Source organism: Tamandua tetradactyla, chromosome 3 (assembly GCF_023851605.1).
Source record: "Tamandua tetradactyla isolate mTamTet1 chromosome 3, mTamTet1.pri, whole genome shotgun sequence".
Taxonomy (NCBI): domain Eukaryota; kingdom Metazoa; phylum Chordata; class Mammalia; order Pilosa; family Myrmecophagidae; genus Tamandua; species Tamandua tetradactyla.
In genome coordinates this window covers 144383714-144405244 of record NC_135329.1, presented here as the reverse complement: position 1 = coordinate 144405244, position 21531 = coordinate 144383714, and the positions used below count along the sequence as shown (strand labels likewise).

The window sequence follows — 21531 nt, the reverse complement described above, 5'->3', positions numbered from 1 at the left end:
TCTCCCACATGGCAGGCAAGAATTCTACCTGAATTCTACTGAACTACCCTAACACCCCCGGGACTGGGCTCTTGAACCTTGAATTGCTTAATAAACTACCTCCTGTCCATGATTTGGGAGTGGGTGACAGAGGACATCAGAGATCACAATCCCTAGTGATAACAGGATAAGAACTTAATCAATAGCAAACTCCAGAATAACCTCAAAGACAAAACTAAAGAAGAGCTCTGGTCAATACTTACAGTGGCACAAGGCAAGAAAATTTAAGTAACCCTAGGATGGAACAGTGAAATTGTACTGCTGGCCATCCCAAGTGAAGTCAAACTACTGGTAGTTTAGCCAGAGAGGGCTGGACAAGAAGGCACTGGTCAAGTTGATAGCAGCATGACACTGGATTGCACATGCCTGGTTACTCAATTTTGAAGACTACATTAAGGACTAAGTTGAATAAAGGCAAACTATCTCATTCAGCTACCTGTAGTCCACAGTAAAATTCCAGAAATCATGATTTGTTCTGAGGGACTGTACTGGAGATTTGAAGGGTGAAATGGAAGGCAAACTACAGAAATCTGGTAGTCAATTATAACAATTTGGTGATTCTCTATTATATATTGGGATCACTGGGGGAGATTTTAAAAATACTAATGCCCAGGTAACACCTCATAAATAGCACCTACAAATAACCTATAGCTAATATCACACAATAGTGAAAGACAGTGATTTCCAGAGATCATGTTCAAGGCAAGAATGTCCACTTTCACCACTCCTATTCAACACTGCACTGTTAGTAATGCATGCAAAAGAAATACAAGGCTTACAGGTTGGAAAGAAAGAAAACTGTTTCTATATACAGACAAAACAATTGTTTATATATAAAACCCCAAAGAATCTACAAACAGATCCTAGAATTAGTGAGTCTAGCAAAGTTGCAGAGTACAAGGTCAATATACACAAAGCAATCAAATTTCTGTATGAAATATACAATGTAAAATTAGAAACAAAACATTTTTTTTTAAAAAAGAACATTTATCATAGCCCTCCAAAATGAAAGACTTAGGGATACATCTGACTAAATATGGATCAATAAGCTGAAAACTACAAAACACTGAAGAAAGAAATCAAAGAGGATCAAGATAAACTGAGAGATATACTGCATTCATAGATTGGAAGACTCAATATTGTTAGCTGTAAATTCTCCCCCAATTGATCCACACCTTTAACACAATCACAATCAACATTTCAGCAGGAATTTTTCTAGATAACAATTTCAATATACTTGTCCATTGATAGTGAGAATGTCCACTCCACCAGCCAAATAATAAAAGGCCTCTTCCCCAACACCCCCTCAGTAATCACTTGCTTATAAGACATCCAGGTATTAGATTATGCCAAGTTACTGCAATCACCTGCCTACTTATTGCAAAAACGTTAATGAAGTATGCCAGGGCCTTCCATTCACAGGTGCAAGAGGTCTTACCAACTGACCTTGATGTGCCCTGACAGGATCTATACCAGGAGACTGGGTCCACATCATGGCTCTATACCATCATCTATACCTTCCTGTAAGGGGTCATACCAAGTCCTCTATCCCACTCTGCCACAAAATGCCAGCCTATTCAGTCTTGGGTCCATGCTTCCCACCTCTAGAAGATTTTGCTTATTGCCTTCAGCAGACAATAGGGAGGTTAGCAAAGCTTTCATTACCCATGAAAGTTTGCTGTCCCTTTACCCTCCCTTGAAATGGATACAAAGATAAACATTATACATGGCCACCATCTCCTTACATCAACCAATTATCAGGACTTCCATCAGTTACATGTTCCACTGCATAAGGTTCTTAGGACTCAGACTCAACCGAAGATGTGTTAACTAATGGGATTTAGATCATAAGATCATAGGTACAGCCACCAAGTATGCTGGGTATAAGGAATAGATCCTGGTTAGCCCTTTTTTAGTATACAAAGAATCAGATTACCAGATTTATAGGACCTCTACTCATACTGCAATTAGTCTGATCCCTCCAGCTGGTCCATTGGGGACTGATATCAGTCCATCCCACAACCTTCAAACCCTTTCTTCTCAAAGTGTGGTCCATGGACAAAGAGCAGTAGCATCATCAGATACTTAAGAATGCAGAATCTCAAGCCACTCACCAGACCTACTGAACCACAATGTACATTTTCACATTAAAGATTGAGAGATATGCTGACAAGCATTTAAACATACTTTCCCACTGAATCCTTCAAGACATACTCTGACCCAACAGCCACAATCAACATCAGCTGTGCACAACAGAAAATGAACAATCACCCTGATGGTTCCTAATTGGTAGCTCTCTTTGATCACCGAGGGTTGGTCTTGAGATGAAAGGGCTCTTTTTCTCCGGAGTGAAGAGGATTTATCCCTCAAGAGCAACAAAGTCTAGCCTTTGAGCAAATGCACTTGTCAAAATGCTAGGCCTTTTCACAGACCTCATATTTGACCAAATACAAAGACATTGGATGTTTCTTTCCACCAACTCCTTAACCAACTAGCATACTAATGACTTAAGTCTTTCAAAGTATTGGATCAGAGTTAGAAGGAATCCCCTGGAGGTCAGTAACTTTTACCCAAAATGATTTTTAAAATACCTGTAAAATGGTGAAGAAAAAGTTCTGTCAGCACCAGACATAATACTAATTATTTTAGTTTGCTAAAACTGATGAAATGCAATATACCAAAATGGGCTGGCTTTTAATGGTGGAGATTTAAGTTAACAGCGTGCAGTTCTGAGACCATGAAAATGTCCAAATCAAGGCATCATTAAGACAATACCTTCTTCCTACAGAAAGGCTGCCAGTGAACCGGGACTCCTGTCACATGGTAAGGTGGCATCTGCTGGTTTCTTCCTTCTCTTGTGGGTTTCACTGCTTCCAGCTTCTAGCATCAGAGGCTTACTCTCTATTTCTGTGGCTTTCTGTGGTTCTCTCTCCATATTCATCCCACTTATATAGGACTCCAGCAAGACGATTAAGCCTGGAGCATGTCTCAACTGAAAGATCTAATCAAAAGTTCCCAAACACAGTAAGTTTATACCCACAGGAATGGATTAACTTTAAGAACATGATCTTTTCTGGGGACCATTCAGCTTCCAAACTACCATATTAATAAAATTTTCCATGGCAGAGCTGACAAAGACCCAACCTAACAGAAAAATCTAGTATATCTGCTTTACATCTAGCTGCCACTATCCAAGGCTTATTATAATATCCAACAATGATCTATATCAGTGAGCTAAATTAATATTTACTTTTCTTTCTCTACTGAGGTGATCATAGAATTTTTCTCCTTTAACCTGTAGCATACTAAATTACAAAGATTTTTCAGATATTGTAACATCTGTGCCTTCTTGGGAACAACCTACTTGGAGCATATTGTATTATTTTTTATACAATGTTACAGTCAATTTGCCAACATCTTACTTGGGGATTTTTTTTCATCTGTGTTGCTAACCGAAACTAGTCTATAAATTTAATTTTTGTATTCTCCTTGCTAAGATTTAGCCTCAAGATTTTTCTAAAACTATGTAATGCATTGGTGTCTACTTTGCTAAGACTGCCCTAGCAAAATATCACAAACTGGGTAGATAAAAACAACAGAAATTTGTCTTACAGTCTTGAGGCCAAAAAAATTTCCAAATCAAATTACCACTGAGTCAATGCTTTCTTCCTGAGGACTGGTGCTCTGGGGCTGGCTGCTAGTGATCCTTGGCTCTTCCATCACTTAGCAATGCTCATGGTGGAGTCTGCTGGTCTCTCCCTTCTCTTCCAGGTTTTGTTGATCTCAGCTTCTTGCTTCTGTGGTTTTTTCTTTCTCTGTCTGAATTTCATTCAGCCATGAATGCAAACCAAATAACCCAACCCTGATTACCCATATGTCGAAACCACATTTATGTGAAGCAACTGAAGATATAAACTGAAATTGGTTGACTGATGTCTGGCTTTCTCCATGATTAGCCATTCACAGAAGCACAGCATGACCATAACTTCAACAGTTTGTTTCCCCAGTTTTTTACCTCTGGAATTCAGTTATGGAATTTGTTGGCTTTAACACTGAAGTGAAGCTGTAGTGCTTATATGCCGTTAATTAGGAATAAGATAGGGACCTGTTTTTAACTAGAGTTTAATTCTGGCATTCAGAGAACAAAGCAGACGGGAATGCTGGTTAAATTAAGAACTTTCCTAAAACTACTTATATTGTGAAAAGTCAGTCAAGGAGTACATTAAATATAACTTTTAAAGTCACAAAACAGAAGATCTTCATTTATGCAATGTCAGTCATTTGTGGTATGTTTGGATGATGGAAATCTAGGATAAGACAAACATACAAACTCCACCTCTTACTGTCTCCATTAGAATACACACATTGGAAACCTAAGTTCCAAATACTTTCTCTACTGAAGACACTGAAATTTAATGCAAGACACCTAAGCTACAAAATTTTAAATGTTTACAGAATCTTGAACCTTCAAGATCAAAGGGACTTTTATTTAAAAGACAAAATTCTATTTTTTTAAACCTATATTACCCAATTTATTTTCAAAATAAGAGTTGGTACATGTTTTCAGTTTATTGTCATACAGAAAACATTTTATAAAATAATACGGTAGACTTCCATTTCAACATCTTCATGTAAAAACTTCACAGTGCAAGAAAATTATTATTAAGTATGAAGACAGCTAAATCCAGCCAGTCTTTTAAGTATAGGGAAGAATATTTTTGCCATTCCCTCCTAGAAAAAAAAATAGTTGGCAAATTCATCAACTGCTCAGATTACAAAAATCACTTAGTACCCACTTCTTATCCTTCAATTATATCTACATTGCATCAATGTAATGTCGGAGGACAAAAGAGCTCATAGTAAGAATCTAAAAACTTTTTAGGTAGCACAATGATTTAAAATCAGCTAGGAAACAGCTCCCCCAGAATATTTCTGTATGTAATTTTCTGTCCATTACCACAATAACAACAAGGTATAATACATTATACCCTAAAAACAAGCTAAAGGAAAATATTTCATTTTTTCGTTGAAAACACCATTTCTTAACTCTTAAATAAAGAGGGAAAACTTCAATTTTTTAGGGGAAGGAGAAGAATATTTCATGTTAAAGTTTCAATTTTATGTGAGTTTACAAATGTCTAATTTAGGAAAGAAACTGAATACTCTGATTCAAAAGATTCTGAAATATTTCAACACTATAAGAAAAATGATTTCAAGTTTTAAAAGAGTAACATATTGAGCTAATATAAATCTATCGACCTAACCCATTATTTTCCAGAAAATCTATAATTAAGTAATGATAGGTTAGGCAATATGACTGTTTCCAAGATTTGGTCCCATGTGCTAAGAAGCCCTGAGCAAACCATATACAACCCTCTGAGTCTCAGGATCTTTGTCTATCAGATGAGGGCACTGCACAACCTTCCTTTAATAACCCTTCCAACCTACAGATTTATAAAGAATTGCCAATCTTACATAATTCTCTATAGAGAATGAGGTGCTTCATTTTAATGTATTTTCCAGATCAGTAAAGTCCCCAATTTAAGTGGTAAAGCTGAATTTTTAAAATTTAAAATTTTACTTCAAAATTTACTCTAAATGTATTTCCCTGTTGCCTTAAAAGAAGATGATGTATGACTATGACGTCCTCTCCTAACTTCCACCATCTCCCAGACTTAGCCGCTGGCGGGAGTGACCAGCAGACCTGGTTTGGGCCCTGCCTTCAATTCTTTGCAACTCTGGGCCAAACTTGAGTCACAAAATGAGGATGATACCACCTGACCTATCTCTCACTGTTTTAAAGATCAACAGAGTTTCCATATATCAAAATATTTGTAAACTACAAATGACCATACAAATGTAAAGGAAAGTTACAGCCAAGTTGACTTTCTTCTGATAACAAAGTCTGGATATTTTTATAAATTATGTATATCTTCATCAGGACTTCAGTATTTTGGGTTATGAGCCTTCAGTTACCTGACTATTCTCGTGTAGTCATTTTGTTCTAATTCCTATTTGCCTCTTTATCTTTTAATTTCACCAGTCCTGAGATTTAGCTTGTCTCTCTTAGAGTCTGGAAGTCTAACCTTTAAATAGGTGGAAAACAAAACGCAAAGATCTCTCTGTTGCTTTAGTAAATGTGGTATCACTACTCATTTTTAAAGAGTGGTTTCCCAACGAGGCTACGCTTCAGACTCACCGAGGGAGGTTTTTAAAAATTGTAATTCCTAGAGATTCTGATTCAGTGTCTCTTGGGCAGAACCTGAAAAACACCTCCTGTTTCTCCAAAGCTCCCCCAGGTAATATCACCCATCATATGAATTTGGAACCCCTGCTCTGCCCTCCATTTCTTCTCTATGATTTTAATAGCACCTAGTTTGTTTTTTAAAATAAATATTTCCCCTTGCATTAATCACAAGCACATTCAAGTAAATTGCCCATGACTGGCTTAGATCTCCAGAGACCTGCTCATTACGTTCTTTAGCAAGAAAACTTAAAAATGATAAATCAACTTTGGAGCTAAGATAATGCATGTAGATGCTGACAGGTGGGTGCTTCTATATTTATAGGGGAACTGTTTTGTGCATTACTTGTAGCTGGTCACAGGTACATGAAGACCATCTTATTACAGACGTCACTGTGAAATAAAGGATGGTGGAAATCCTCTAAACAACAAAACGATGGCTAAGCCAGCTAGCTAATCAATACTACTAAGAAAATATTTCCAGCAGACATAAATGAAAAGTACTTTTAAAAATTACACAGCTTCCTGTAGAAACCCAAAGACTTCCACACTTTCAAAGTCTACCATAAAGAGGAAAGTTGACCGAAACATGGTTGTTTAAAAATAAGTTCAATTAACTGTGAAAATATGTGTAAAGTAGGTACAATTTCATTCTTTAGGAGATTTAAGAGGCTTAAATGGAATTCAGTTTCCATTTACCCGCATAGTTAATTGTGAAAGCAATGCGAAATATTTGGTATAATGTAGTTCTGAACACCTTCCCTTCCAGATTTAATACAAAAGCCACATTTGGGTTTTCTGGGTGTACAAGGGTAACTAGGCACTGCGGAACGTTGTCATGTCTTTTGGTTCTCTGCTCGGGACACACCAGTCATCAGCCTCGTGGTTGGTGTTGTAATGCTTCCAGGCAGCTTTGTTATATACTGGGAGTCTTTCTATTGATTCCGTGGACAAAGCCTGAAAGAGAAAGCAGGATCGAAGCTTGACATTTTTCAGCATCTTTTATTTGAAAAAAATAAACATGGTAAAAAGGTGACTACAAGTTAAATACTCTACTGGACTTGCATTTTATTAGTCATTCATAACGGCATCTACATACATTTTTAAATGGTACATGTATCTGAAACATGGTATTTGCTAAATCTATGGCATTGCTTGCCATGTTGATTGAGTTCACTGCTTTCAGAAATTCTCCAGCCAGAATTTTTTAAAATGCAATTTCTAGGGCCCTACCCCAGACCCACTGAATCAGAAACTACAGAGGTGGGGCCCAGAAATCTTGTGTTTTAATAAGCCTTCCAGGTAACTCTGGTACAGGCTAATATCTGAGAAACACTGATCTAGCCTAAAAATTAATTATTTTGGAAAAAGATTTTGCACAAAGATGCTTACCTCAACATTATATATAATTTCGTTAGAACCCTCTTGTTCAAGCAATATATGACTTATTCATGTAGTAAAATATCATGTAGACATTAAAAAAAAAATTCCCCAGCCAGCCTGGAAGCTTCTGGACTAGAAATATTAAATAGGTATAATACATATTCTTACAAAACACAACCCATACTTGAAGTTGGTTAGGTCATTGAAAAAGTTAGTTAAAAGTGTAAAATCAGAGTACACTGGTGGTTCAGCGGTAGAATGCCTGCTTTCCACGTGGGAGACCCGGGTTCGATTCCCAGACCATGCACCCCCCAAAAACAGTGTGAAATCATAAAAATTGAACTATGAACCATAATATATATAATTGTATAAATGAAATCTATAATTTCAGTTATTTAGAAGAAGAAATATTTTTTTTTCAGTATAGTCACTGTGCTTTTTTAAACTCATCATAACAATGATATTATCAATAAATATGACACTATGTCTAATGCATCTCAGCTTTTACAGGAGCACTTCTCGGCCCTGGGTTTGATCTTCTGTCTTCTCCTGCCATTAAAGCCACCCATTTTAGTCATGGGTGGTGTATTTTCTGCAGCTGGCATAATTTCAAGTTTCTAACATATCATTACTATTAATCCACTTTTCTATGTCAGCTTCCTTTAAATCACTGGAACCTTCAATTACTTGAGATAAACTATGTTTCTTGTTATCTTCTTCTTAGAGTTAAGATTTTTGGTAGGATTCTCAACTTCAGGCCACAGGTATTCTAAGACGTAGGAAATGCTGAACCAGAAATTTCATTCCAGCAATACTAGGTAAGGTTATTGACGTTGATGATTTTAATGATTCTGTAAGACCTCTTATCTTCTATTTTTTTCCAAAATGGAACTAAAAAAACTTTCCCCTATATATCCTCTTTAAAACTCTAGACTCTCTTGATTTATAGGCTTTTACACTTGGTGATAAAAATGTTAATTTCATGTTGCCTTTTTTAAGTTCCTCAAAATGAGATTGCCAGAAAAAAAAAAAGAAAACCCTATTATCTAGAAAGAATTTAATCTTTTCAGACAAAATTTTTTCCAATATAAATAACTTTGGCATTTCCTATAAAATAGGTGCCATCTAGTGGCCAGAACAGGAAACTTGCATCACCACATAATTAAGCACAAAAGGTGGCAGTTCTTAACAGGCCACCATGTAGGCCAGTGGACTAAGCGTTGCCCTCCGTCTCTGCAATAACCCCTGCATAAACATACTAAACATCCCAAGCCAGCAGGCTAAGTGCTTCTCCTCCTAACAGGTGAAAATCCAAGAGTCACATGTCAGTGTTCCTAAATCAGTTTACGTCATTATGCCATCTGTCATTGCAATTATAAAATTTAATCAAATATTACATAAATGAAGTATAAAACATAAAAAGGTAGTTTCTATGAAAACTAGGATGAATGCCTTGGAAAAAGTCATGAAGGAAAGTCACATAAAAACATCTGTCAAATTAGAGTCAGAAGACATCTGTGAAGGATTGCATAAAAATCCATAAGGATTCTGCATTTGGTTGTTCTTTGTGCTTAAATAAATCAAAATTGGAAATTACAAATGAAGCATTCTAAGAATGGCTTCTTCAAGGAAGACAATGTGACACTCCAATTTGGAGACCCATAATACAAAGAATAGGCCTTGGCAGCACATCAAAAGATTAGTAAATGAGTGCAGATTCATGTTTCATGTTTAAATTAAATTTGTAAGACATATACCTTTTTAGAATTTTCCACTTTAATCTTTTTTCTATTAACAACCATAGCCTATCCTTGCCAGAAAAAAGCATTTCTTTTCCTATAGTGTGAGATCATCTGTCAAAATTAGATGAGAGTATACAAACAAATTCATATTCAAATAGAAGTAATATTTTACTACAGTTACATATTGGCATTTTGTCTTACAATCATTAAACCAAGAAGACTACAGCCATTACCTTAATGTAGATAACTGCATCTGTCCCATAACCCTCCAGGGAATACAGCTTTAAGTCTCCTTGGAAGTATTGTGCATAAAGACGTGATATGGGCAATCCATAACCAAAACCAGCCTGTTTGTTAAGAAAAACAAAATTCTATTCAGAAAGCCATACTTTGAAGTAATTTTCTAATTAAAAAGTAAATGTCACTGGGTATACCAGGGTTATCAGAGCCTGCATTGAACTGATTCTTGAATTTGTAAATATTTATACCAGCTTTTAATCCTGAGCCATCAATGAGGCAGCTGAAGCCTAATGAGTACTACATTAGCTGACTCCCTTCTGGTCTTTAAAACTACACATTCTTCTGTTTTCTAAAAACTGACTTGTGGTGTTCTGAAAAAAATATGTTGCTTTTTCTCAGTGGCCTACTACAGAGTATCCTAATATTGTTTTTGGCAATTTCATATAGACACCATATTTCTTTTAAGAGCAAAAGCAGAAAGGGCTTGTTGTGGCCTAACAGATAACATGCCATGATTCCATAACAGGAATGTGTTCTGAACCTGGAGACATCTGTAACAAATCAATTTTCGTAATTCTCAGTGACAATCACTTCCTATTTAAAAACTCCCCATCCACCCCATCCCACTGTCTTAGAGATGAAATTCAAGCTTCTACAAACTTTCAAAATCTCACAGGATCCAGCCACTACCTGCTAATTCTCCATCCATTAGAACAAAATCTGCTGCTTTTATGCCCCTCAAATATGTCATGCTGTTTTTCTCTTGTGCCTTTGTTTCTCCTGTTCCCAATTCTGGAATGGCTTCCTAATTTACCTGGATAAATCCTACCTTTTTTTTTCTTTTAAGAAAAAATAAAACATTTGGACAAAATGTAAAAATGATTTACATTACCAAATCATATGTCCAATGACATGTGAAGAGCTCTTGTGGACTTAGGAATCAGACACTAGGATTCAAATCCAGGCTATGGATGGCATGACTGACTCCAGCATTTATTACTTAACTCTTCTAAACAGAGTTTCCGTTTACCCTTCCAATCAACTGTCTGTTCTCCATTCTTCTCTCTGCTCTGGGAGAACGACCTGAGTGGATTCCATCAATGGATTCCCGTGCCCTTTGCTTCCAGTAGGTTCGGCAATAGGCAGCCTGGTAGAACCTCCAAGGGAGAGGTTTACAAGCCAGGGTTTGCAATTACCTGGTTCATACCCTGTGAGGCTATCCTCGGCAAGCTGGGCCCCTTGAAAGTAGCCAACTGCTCTGTTGCTTTCTCTTCTTCTGGGTTCTAGTAAATTCTCCTTTCCATACTTGTAAGCCAGGGTGGTGGCACCTAGCCTTAGGTTCCTATATTATCCCTACCCATAGCAGTATGATTAGTTTCTTCATAAATAAACCTTCCTTACATTATCATAATTTGAGTGAGTCAAGGTCCCTTGTTGCGACCATTAATTGATTTCAGAAGTGGCCCCAAAAAGAGTACACAACAGGTGGCTCCGTTCCCATAGTATCTGACCTACTTTGTCACCGTTCCTTCCTCAACGCACACCTACAGGCACTCCCCTTTGTCTGGCTAATAGGGAAGACAGACAGCAGGGGCGCGGTGCCCTGGTGGATCTGCATGGCCTGCAGCACAACCAAAACTGCACTGCCCTTTAACCACAGCCCTCCCAGGGCGAAGCTAGTGCACAGAACTTGAGGTGGTTCATTTACACTGACCCACAGGCAATGGCAAACACGTCGGCTGGCTTCATATATAAAAAGTAAAGCTATTAGTTGTCCTTCTAGGACCTTCCTAGGAAAGGGTCTAAAATAGATCCATCTTTTACAGCATTTTGTGACACAGAAGATTATATGACAGTGTAACTCCAGTGTATATGCCAGAGGAGCTTTAAGGGCTAGAAAAATAGATTTCCTCCAGGATGACAGCACAGGGATTTTGCAAAGTGCTCTTTACGTGGTAGATATAGTGGGCGGGGGATAGAAGTTAGTTCAAAGACTGATCTTATGAAACCTAAAAAGAGGTAATTAAGATCCATAAAAACACTATAAAAAAAGACTATAACCTTCAAGTTGGTGATCAAACTCTAGAATCTAAGATCTTTCTAATTAAATGAGAAATATTCGAGGAAAAAAATTAACACTGAATATTAAATCAATATTAACCAAATACTAATAAAACTGGCAACTTATTCTTCACATTATTAGTAGTATATCAAACTGTGGTTTGCCACATAAAAAACTACTGATAAGTCACTATCAAGCTTGGCAACAAAACTCCAAAGGAAACATTCTTTGTCTTGCGCTCTCTCCAATTAAAAAAAAAAAAAGTATTCCAAAAACTGCTTAAAGGAGGAAAATATCTGTTTCTAATAGCATCATTTCTTCCTTGCAGCGCACCCTATATGACAGCTTAGATGACTGATTTGGCAGCCCGTGCCCAGTGAAAGCAATTCACACCTTTCATTATTTCTCAGTCACATACCAGGGGCACGGCTCGGGACGTCTCAACACGGGGCCGCGGTGCGGTTGAATACATGTAGTTGAAGAGCCTGTCAATCTTCCTCAAAGGAACACCGCCTCCGCGGTCACTCATCTAGGATGAGAAAGATCACGTCCTAGGAGTAAGTTCCACAAATAGTAAAATACCAAGGCACACTCACAGTGACATAGTTTAACTGCTGGCCAGAGAGTATACTGCTTTTGAAAATTAGCACCACACAATTTAAATTGCTAATATGAGCTTCTCCCTCCACTGGTAGAACTAGCACAACTTCTCTAATGTGAAATTATAATATATCATAAACTGCATCATAATACAAATCCATTAGTGTGGCTTTGTATTTTACTGAAGTCCCATTCATAGTGCAGTATGGCACAGGCACATCTTGTATAAGCCTATCTTGAAGGTAACAAGCTTGTGATTCTTTCTTATGGGCAGTTTGGTAACTAGTACCAAATTTAAAATACATGTACCCTTTGACCCAACAATTCCACTTCCAGAAATTTATCCTAAGAAAATAATTAGAAAAGGGTTGAAAACTCAATGTATGAGAATGTCCATAAAAGCATTATTTATAATAGCTAAAACTTGTTAACAACCTAAATAGGGAATTAGGTAAATAAATTAAAGCACATTCTAAGTAAGAATTTTGTTTAGCCATTAACTATTACATGGAACTATATATATGGACATGAATGGCACCTACAAAAGGTTGTCAAGCAGAAAAAATATGAAAAAGCATTTGTATCTTAATTTTATAAAAATTATATTATTAAAATGTCTGAAATGACATACATTGTTTATGGAATATGGGTAATTTTCTCTTCTTCCTTTGCATTTTCAGTATTGACTGAATTTTTTTCACAATTACTTTTATTATGAAAACAAGAAATGCTGTTTAATTTTCAGGCAGGAAAAGCCAGAACTACTTCATTGGGTATTAGAGTTTTATCTATAAGCAACTACACATCATAGAACCCCATCCCAGACAACTTTCTGGTGAGTTTGTAAAGTATGTAGGTCTTTATATTGTTCCTATATCATTTTGCAATTCAAATAATGATATGGCATATTGAATTTAGTGATTCATTTACAGATTATTTTTATCCTATATTCCCCTCCTATATCCTATATAGTTAACACAGACTTATTTTCCTAGTTATTGTATAGCTTATATTCTCATCTACCACATCCATTTTCTTTGTCACAAAATTGAAATTGATTCTATTACTTATAATATTAATATAATTGTCATACACAAACTAATCTGCCTTTAACATACACATAGAAAGAGGGAGGGAGAAATAAAACTATTACTGAAGGATATGTATTAAGAAGCCAGTAAGACTCACACCATGGCATATTATAATCAAACAGCTGAATGTGAAAGATGAACAGAGAATTCTAAAGCCTCAAGCAAGAAGTAATTGTCACATACAAGGGAGCCACAATAAGTTTAAGTGCCAATTTCTCATTGGAAACCATGGAGGAAATAAGGCATTGAGGGGGACATATTCAAATTGTTGAAAGAAAAAAATTGCCAACCAAGGATTCTATACCTGTCAAAATGTCAAAAAATGAAAGAGACATTAAAATATTCCCAGATAAACAAAAGTTGAGGGAGTTAAACAATGGATCAACCCTATAAGAGATACTAAAGGTATCTTTGGTTTGTAAAACTCCACTATTTACTCCCTATAGGATCTAAAAGGCAAATGCATAGAACATAATGATACATCAATTTATGCAAGAATTATATAAAAGTGAAGGGGGGAGAAAGAAGAAGGGAGGGAGGGAGGAAGGGAGGAAGGAAGAGCAACTTAAGAGACAATGACAATTGAATGAAGTAACTGATCCCGAATGGGATCTAACAAGGGAAAAGAAAAGGCTCAAAGGAACATTATTGGGACATATGTAAAAATTGGAATACAGACTGCAAGCTTTATGTCAATGTTAAATTTCTTGAACTTGATAACTGCACTTAAAGTAGTACCATAAGTGAATATCTTTGTTCTTAGAAAATGTACATGTACATTAAGTGTTCAAGGATCACGATGAATGCAATCTGTACTCAAGTGTTTAAAAATGGATTGATAGACAAGACAGATGGAATGATACAGCAAATATGGCAAAACATTAAAAACTGTAGATCTGGAGATCTGTGGTAGGTATATGTTGGTAGCCTGTGTGGGGTTCCTATTATTTTTCTAGCTGTCCTGGAAGTTCGAAAGTTTTTAAAATAAAAAAGTATTTTTTTTAAGTCAAGAGGCTAAACAGCTTATAGTTGAGTTTTTATATATTCTTAAAAGATTTGTAGAGTACACATATATTACTTTTATAATGGGAAATTATATAGCTATCTTAATTTTGAAAATAAATTCATCTGCTTTGAAATATCATTGGAAGATATGCTTCCAATAGATCTACAATGAAGTAACTGGAGTATAAAAGTACACAAGGAGTTTATTAAGAACTGGTATATAGCATTATGCTTGAAATTGTTCTTGGGTATGAATTCAAAGCCCTATAAAGAGATTTATTTTAATAAGATAAATAAACAGCTCTAGATATATTCTGAGATCCTCCAACTTGTTAATTATTCATCCTTTAACATTTAATGCTTTAATGCACACTTCCTGGTAACAGGAATAAGAAGTGTGGGTAATCTATAAATAGGAAGTAAGTGACCAGCACACTAGACTAGACTGTTCGATAAAAAGATTAATGTTTATAAATATTTCTTGGTTTTCTTTAATTTTCCAGCTTCAAAGACAACAGCAATCCATCAGGTAAAAGAAGTGATGTCCAGTTGGAGGTGAGTATGAGAAAAGAGTTCTTTTCGCAGAAAGGACTGTGAGAAGCATTGTCTTACTAGCAATGAAGGGGGCAAACTAAGTTACAGGGATATCGTTGAAAATCAAAAAAGTTAACCCTTTTTCTTTGCCATCAAAACCAAAATAAACTAGAACTGATAGATTTTTAAGGACATGGGTAATGTGGTCAAAAGAGTTTCCAAGAAAAACTGTAATAGAAGGTCTTGTACCAGAGGTTCTGACTTACTTAGGAAAGGGGAAGGAAGGAATAATGAGAGACAGATAATTGGTCTCCAAAGCTCTATATATTAAAGATAAGGAGAAAAATCAAAACTAAAAAAAATAACGATAAGGAGAAGACAAGAAGAATGACACTTTGATGACAAGTATATTGAGACATGAAAATTAAACAGGAAAATTGTGATGAAGAGATTTGAGAGGGAAAAAATTCTAAAATCATAACAGAAAGCCTTTGACAAGGAAAAGGAAAGATTGTGAAAGAGACAGGGTGGTGGCAAGCAATGTCAACAGAAAGGCTGAGAAGTCTGTCAATTATTTTTAAAGTTTTCTCTTCAGTGCATCAAACCATGACTTTCTAATGTCATCTAAGCAAGAGTTGCCATACCTAATGATCAGCTCTGCATGCCCTGCACTCCCAAGGCTGACTCATGGCCCAGGAGAAATGAACCACTACTAGCTGGATGACACCTCTGAAGCCAGGACTGTATTAGTCCTGAATTCACCCAGGGCTCCTGAAACTTCTTATCCAACAGCTATTTCACTATCAAGTGTGTATCATCACCAATGGTTACTGAACCAAGACATTTAAATTTTAATTTAAACCACATGTGGCTGACACTACTATTAATTACAAAGTCCAAAAGCTTGAATTTTAAGACAAGAAAAAACAACTTCATTGACAGGATTTTTACGAGATAAAAGGGTTTTTTTTAAAAAAAAAAAAAAAAAAAGGCAACAATCGGAAAAAGTTAAAAGAATGGAAAAAAACCCAAGTCTTGACCCTGAAAGTCTAAGGCAAGTAAGTGATAGGTGGGAAAGAACATTACACTGTAGAAGATTTAATCAAGCATTTCACATGTAAAGAGAGGTAACAAGAGTATGCATTCAAGTGCCCTTGGACGTGAGGAGGAAAATGAATGCGTGGAGGCAGAGTCTAATACAGTAAGATATTTTCTTTGAGACTTTGAGAACAATTCTGTTCAGGTTCCTTAAAAGCCTTTCTTTATAATAAATAGACTCATTCCTTAACACTAAGCAAAACTGTCCACTAGCGCAGAAAGAATCTCTGCTGAGTGCCTAGAAGCTCAGCCTTGATCTGTGCAGCCTTGACAGGTGCTGGATAGCCTCAGGTCTTGGAAAGCAGCCAAGAATTAGCATGCCAAAGCACATTAATCAGAAGCAGGAAAAGGTATGAGAATGACCATGCTGCCGCACAATATAGGTCCCAAGGTGGAAGACATATGTGGCGTATTTTGAATCCTGTAAACCTTAATGCACAAGTAGCTGACACATAGCTAAGCAAACAGGAGATATATATTAGATCTGGGCTGAAAAAGATTAAAGCATTCACATTGTTTCCTTCAGCAAACAGACGGTATTACCATGTATTTGTTTATGTCTGCCTCACTTTCTAAATAGTCAAGAAAGATAAACAGACAAAAGGAACCTTAGAGGAAACAGACAGTGCTGGGAGCAGAGGGAAATTTATTTTTTAAAAATTATAATATCCTCACAAGGGTAAAGATAAAACAGGTACAGAACACAAGGAGCCCTTGAACACCAACAGCATGCAATCACAGTGAAACTAGCATGGTAGCAACCAGTGGGAAGGATATCTTTATTTGACCTGACTCAGCTCACTTTTAAAAAAGGTTTTCAGCCAAGGCATTTGTCAAAAACAGTTAGAGGCAATTGGTTAACTTAAGGCTGCCTTAGGCAGTTGGAGCCAACAACAGGCTAACCTAACTGAAAAGGTTAGGAGAAGCTAGAGAACAAGGATGTCCATAGAGTCTTTGAAAAGCTCAGAGATATTCCTGGGAATGTGGAAGGTGTGAGGTCATACTCAGGAAAGCGCTGAAAAGGCCCTAAGCTCTCACCTATGACTGATCTTGAGGTGCTGCACAGGTGGGAAATAAAGGTTAGGGTAGAACTGTCAAATGCATGGTTGGGTCTTCAAGGTGTGCCCTAACCCAGAAGGCCTTGGCAAAGACAGGAGACTTACTGATTCTTAGAGTTTAAGGAAATATTGTACAATCATTAGCTGTTTACTAGTCTAACTAAGCAGAGACTTACATGGCCACCCACAAAAAAAGAATACAGACTTTACAAAATTAACTTATAAAAGTAACTATACAAACAACAACAACAAAACCTTGAGAAGGGAGAGAATCTGATTTCAAGAATTATCACATTATATTATTTTAAATGTACTTTCAACAACAACAACAAAAACATACAAGGCATGCAAAAAAGAAAGTCTGGCCCATGAACAGAAAAAAGGATTCATTAGAAACTATTCCTGAAGAAATTCAGATTTACTGGGCAAAGCTTCTAAATTAGCTATTATAAATACAAAGAATTAAAGAGAACAATTCTTAAAGAACTAATGGCAACTAAAGAATTAAAGGAAAACATGAGAACCACATCTCACCAAATACAAAATATCAATAAAAAAGATAAAAATTACTAAAAACAAAAACATGTAGAAACTCTGAAATTGAAAAGTACAATAATAAAGGGATTCAACAGCACATCTGAGCACATGGAAGAAAGAATCAGTGATAATGAACACAGATTGAGATTATCCAGTCTGAGGAGCAGAAAGAAAAAAGAATTAAGAAAAGTAAACAAAGTCTCAGAATCTGTGAAACAGATTATATAATATAATAATTATATACCTATATAATGCATGATGAGAGTCCCAAAAGGGAAGAAAAGAAAAGGACAAAGAGAACATCTAAAGAAAGGATGGCCAAAATGTCACAAATTTGATGAAAAACATGAGACTACATATCCAAGAATTCAACAAACACCAAGTAGAGTCAGCTCGAAGTGATCCACACCTAGACACAGCATAACCAAACAGTTGAAAGACAAGACAAAGAAAGAATCTTGAAAGCAGCAAGAATCATCACATACATAAAATCGTCAAAAAGATTAATAGCTGATTTCTCATTAGAAATCACGGAGACCAGAAGGCAGAGAGGGAGGGGACATACTCAAAATGTTGAAGGAAAAAACTCTCAACCAAGGATTCTATATATACAGCAAAGATATCCTTCAAAAACAAGGGAGAAATTAAGATATTTCAGGATAAACAAAAACAGAGTTTATGGCTACTATACCTGACCTCAAGAAAGGTTAAAGGAAGTCCGTCAGGCTGAAATGAAAGGACACTAGCCAGTAACTAGAATCCACATGAGGACATAAAGAACAACAGTAAAGCTAACTGCTTAGGCAAATATAAAGTCAGTATTAATATGTTTTGATTTCTAACTTTTCCTTTCTCCTTTATGATTTAAAGAACTATATAAGACAATAATTATAAATCTATGGGGGAGGGCACACAATTATGTAATTTGTGACAATAGTGACACAAATGGAGGGAAGGTGCTGAGCTATTTAGGAGCAAAGTCTTTGTGCATTAATTAAATTAAGTTAGTATCAATCCAAACTAGATTGTTACAAATTAAGATGTTAACTGTAACCTCTGCGCAACCACTAAGAAAATAATTCAAACAATATAGCAGAAGAAATGACAGAGGAATTAAAATGGTAATGGAAAATATTGTTTTAACACAAAAAGGCAAGTGTTATGCAGGAATAGAAGAACTAAAAAGATATAAGACACAAAGAAAACAAACAGGAAAATGTCAGACATAAATGCTACCTTATCAGTAACTACATTAAATGTAAATGACTTAATACCCCTTCTCAACATGAAAAAGTCAGAATGGTCATTACCCAAAGATCCCTATAGGCTGGGAGAAGGATTAAAGGAGAAGGAGGAGGTGTAACAGAGAAAATGGGATTTAACAAATGAATATGGCTTCTGAATCACTATATTAATATTTCTTCTAACCTGCAGTGTTCTGGAGCAGCTAGAAGGAAAAATCTAAGATGGTGGAATGGTAGCCCATGATAAACTCTGGGATCTAGTCTGTAACCACTTGTTGAAATGTGCTTTGAAAATTTATTTTTTCTTTATTTGCTTTGTATATATATCATTTTTTAAAATAAACTTTTAAAAAATGTGACTTGAACATTCCAACTAAAAAGCACAGCTTGGCAGAATGGATTTTAAAAACATGATCCAACTATATGCTGCTTAAAGGAGACATCCTTTAGATTCAAAGACACAAATAGGTTGAAAATAAAGGATAGAAAAAGAGACAGCATGACAACAGAAACCAATTGAGAACTGGAGAGGTTATACTAATATCAGACAAAACAGAATTGAAGAGAAAAAAATGTTACTAAAGTCACCAGAGGACAGGGTGGGATAAGAAACGGGAAGCCAAGGCTTAAAATGTACAGGGTTCCTATTTGGAATGATGGAAATGTTTTGGTAATGGACGGTGGTGATCATAGCACAACATTGTGAATGTAATTTACAACACTGAAATATATATCTAAATATGGTTAAAAGGAAAAATATCAGTATATATGGTAATAGGACAAAAATCTTTTTAAAAAAATCCATGGCACTACACCACACAGACAGGGAATCTTTTTGTGAACCTGTAAGTTAAACCATTGACTTTAATTAATAGTATAATTATAGAAATAAAAAAGATTATAAGGGAGTACTATAAATAATCATATGTCAACAAATTAGATGACCTAGATGAAATGGGCAAATTCCCTGAAAGACACAAAAATAACTCAAGAAATAGATAATCTGAACAGACCTTGGGGTATGTTGAATTATGTACTCCAATTAAGACATGCTTAATCTCAATTCCTGTCCCTGTGGTTGTGAACACATTATAAACAGGACCTTCTGAAGATGTTATTTTTAGTTAAGGTATGGACCACCTGAATGAGGGTGGGCATTAACTGGGCTACTAGATGCCCTATAAGGAGAAGGCCACAGGAAGAAGGTGGAAGTCAGAGAAACTTGGAAGAGAAAAGGAGTAAACATGGCCATACAACTGGAAACAGATACAAAGCCATGGAACCCCAAAGACTGCAACAAGCCAGTATCAGAACATTACTGACCCCAAAAGGAAGCAGCCCTTCTAGAATCTGAAACTATGAGACAACAAATTCACATTGTTTAAGGCAACACCCATTATGTGGAATTTGCCATAGCAGCCTGGCAAGACAACACAGACCTATAAAAAATAAAGAGACTGAATTAATAATCAAAAAAACTTTCCACAAAGAAACGCTCATACTCAGATGGCTTCACTGAAGAAGTCAACCAAATGTTTGAAAGACAATTAATACAAATCCTTCACAAACTCTTCTAAAAAAATAGAAGAAGGAATACTTCCCAACCCATTCTATGAGACAGTACCACTCTGATAACAAAACCAGATAAAGATAACTCAAGAAAAGGGAACTAAAAACCAATATTTCTTATGAATACAGATGCAAAAACCTCAACAAACTAACATACATCATATGCAAAGTGAGATTTATCCCAAGAATGCAAAGTTGGTTCAATATACAAAAAAGTCAATCAGCATAATATAACCTTTAATAGAATAAAGAACAAAAACCACATGATCATCTCAATAGATGCAGAAAATGCATTTGACAAAACCCAGCACCCATTCATCATATAAACACTCAACAAACTAGGAATATATGGAAATTTCCAAACTTAATCAGAGGTATCTATGAAATAATTGATAGCTAACATCATACTAAATAGCAAAAAGACTGAAAGATTTCTCCCTAAGATCAGGAAAAAGGGAAGGATGTCTACCTTTGTCACTGTACTGAAGGTTCCAGCCAGGGCAAATAGGAAAAAAATAACAACATCCAAACTGGAAAGGAAGAAGTAAAATTATTCCATATATATCTATTTGTAGATGACATGATCTTGTATATAGAAAATTCTAAGGATAAATATATTTAAATCAGTTGTATGTCTATACAATACAATGAATGATTTAAAGCGAAATTAAGAAAACAATTCCATTTAAAATAGCATCACAAAGAATAAAATACTTATATATAGTTTAACAAAAGAATTGCAAGGCATGTACACTGAAAACTACACAGCTCTGTCAATAGAAATTAAAGAAGATTTAAATAAATGGGAAGATATCCTGTGCTTATGGATTGGAAGACTTAATATTGTTTGAAAGGCCAACACTCCCCAAACTGATCTACAAATTCAATGTAATCCCCACTAAAATTTTAAGTGGCTTTATTGGCAGAAACTGACACACTGATATTAAAAATCAGATGGTAACAAACAGAACATATAACAACCAAAATAATCTTGACTCACACTTGACTATTTCAACCTTACTATAAAGCTACAGTAAACAAGACATTGTGGTACTGGCATAAGCATAGAAAAATATCAATGGAAT

At 35.8% G+C, this 21531-nt stretch overlaps 1 protein-coding gene across 2 annotated transcripts in view; it reads right to left on the bottom strand.

The window, feature by feature from the left end:
• Positions 1-4593: 4593 nt before the first annotated feature.
• PDK1 (pyruvate dehydrogenase kinase 1) overlaps positions 4594-21531 on the bottom strand; it is a 57868-nt gene continuing 40930 nt past the window's right edge. For both annotated transcript variants that reach the window (XM_077154150.1, XM_077154151.1), the window contains exons 9-11: positions 12129-12239; positions 9642-9755; positions 4594-7240 (exon numbers count right to left, since the gene is read on the bottom strand). In XM_077154150.1, the coding sequence (XP_077010265.1) occupies positions 7100-7240; positions 9642-9755; positions 12129-12239 (366 nt within the window). In that variant the 3' untranslated portion in view covers positions 4594-7099. The remainder of the gene's footprint in view (positions 7241-9641; positions 9756-12128; positions 12240-21531) is intronic.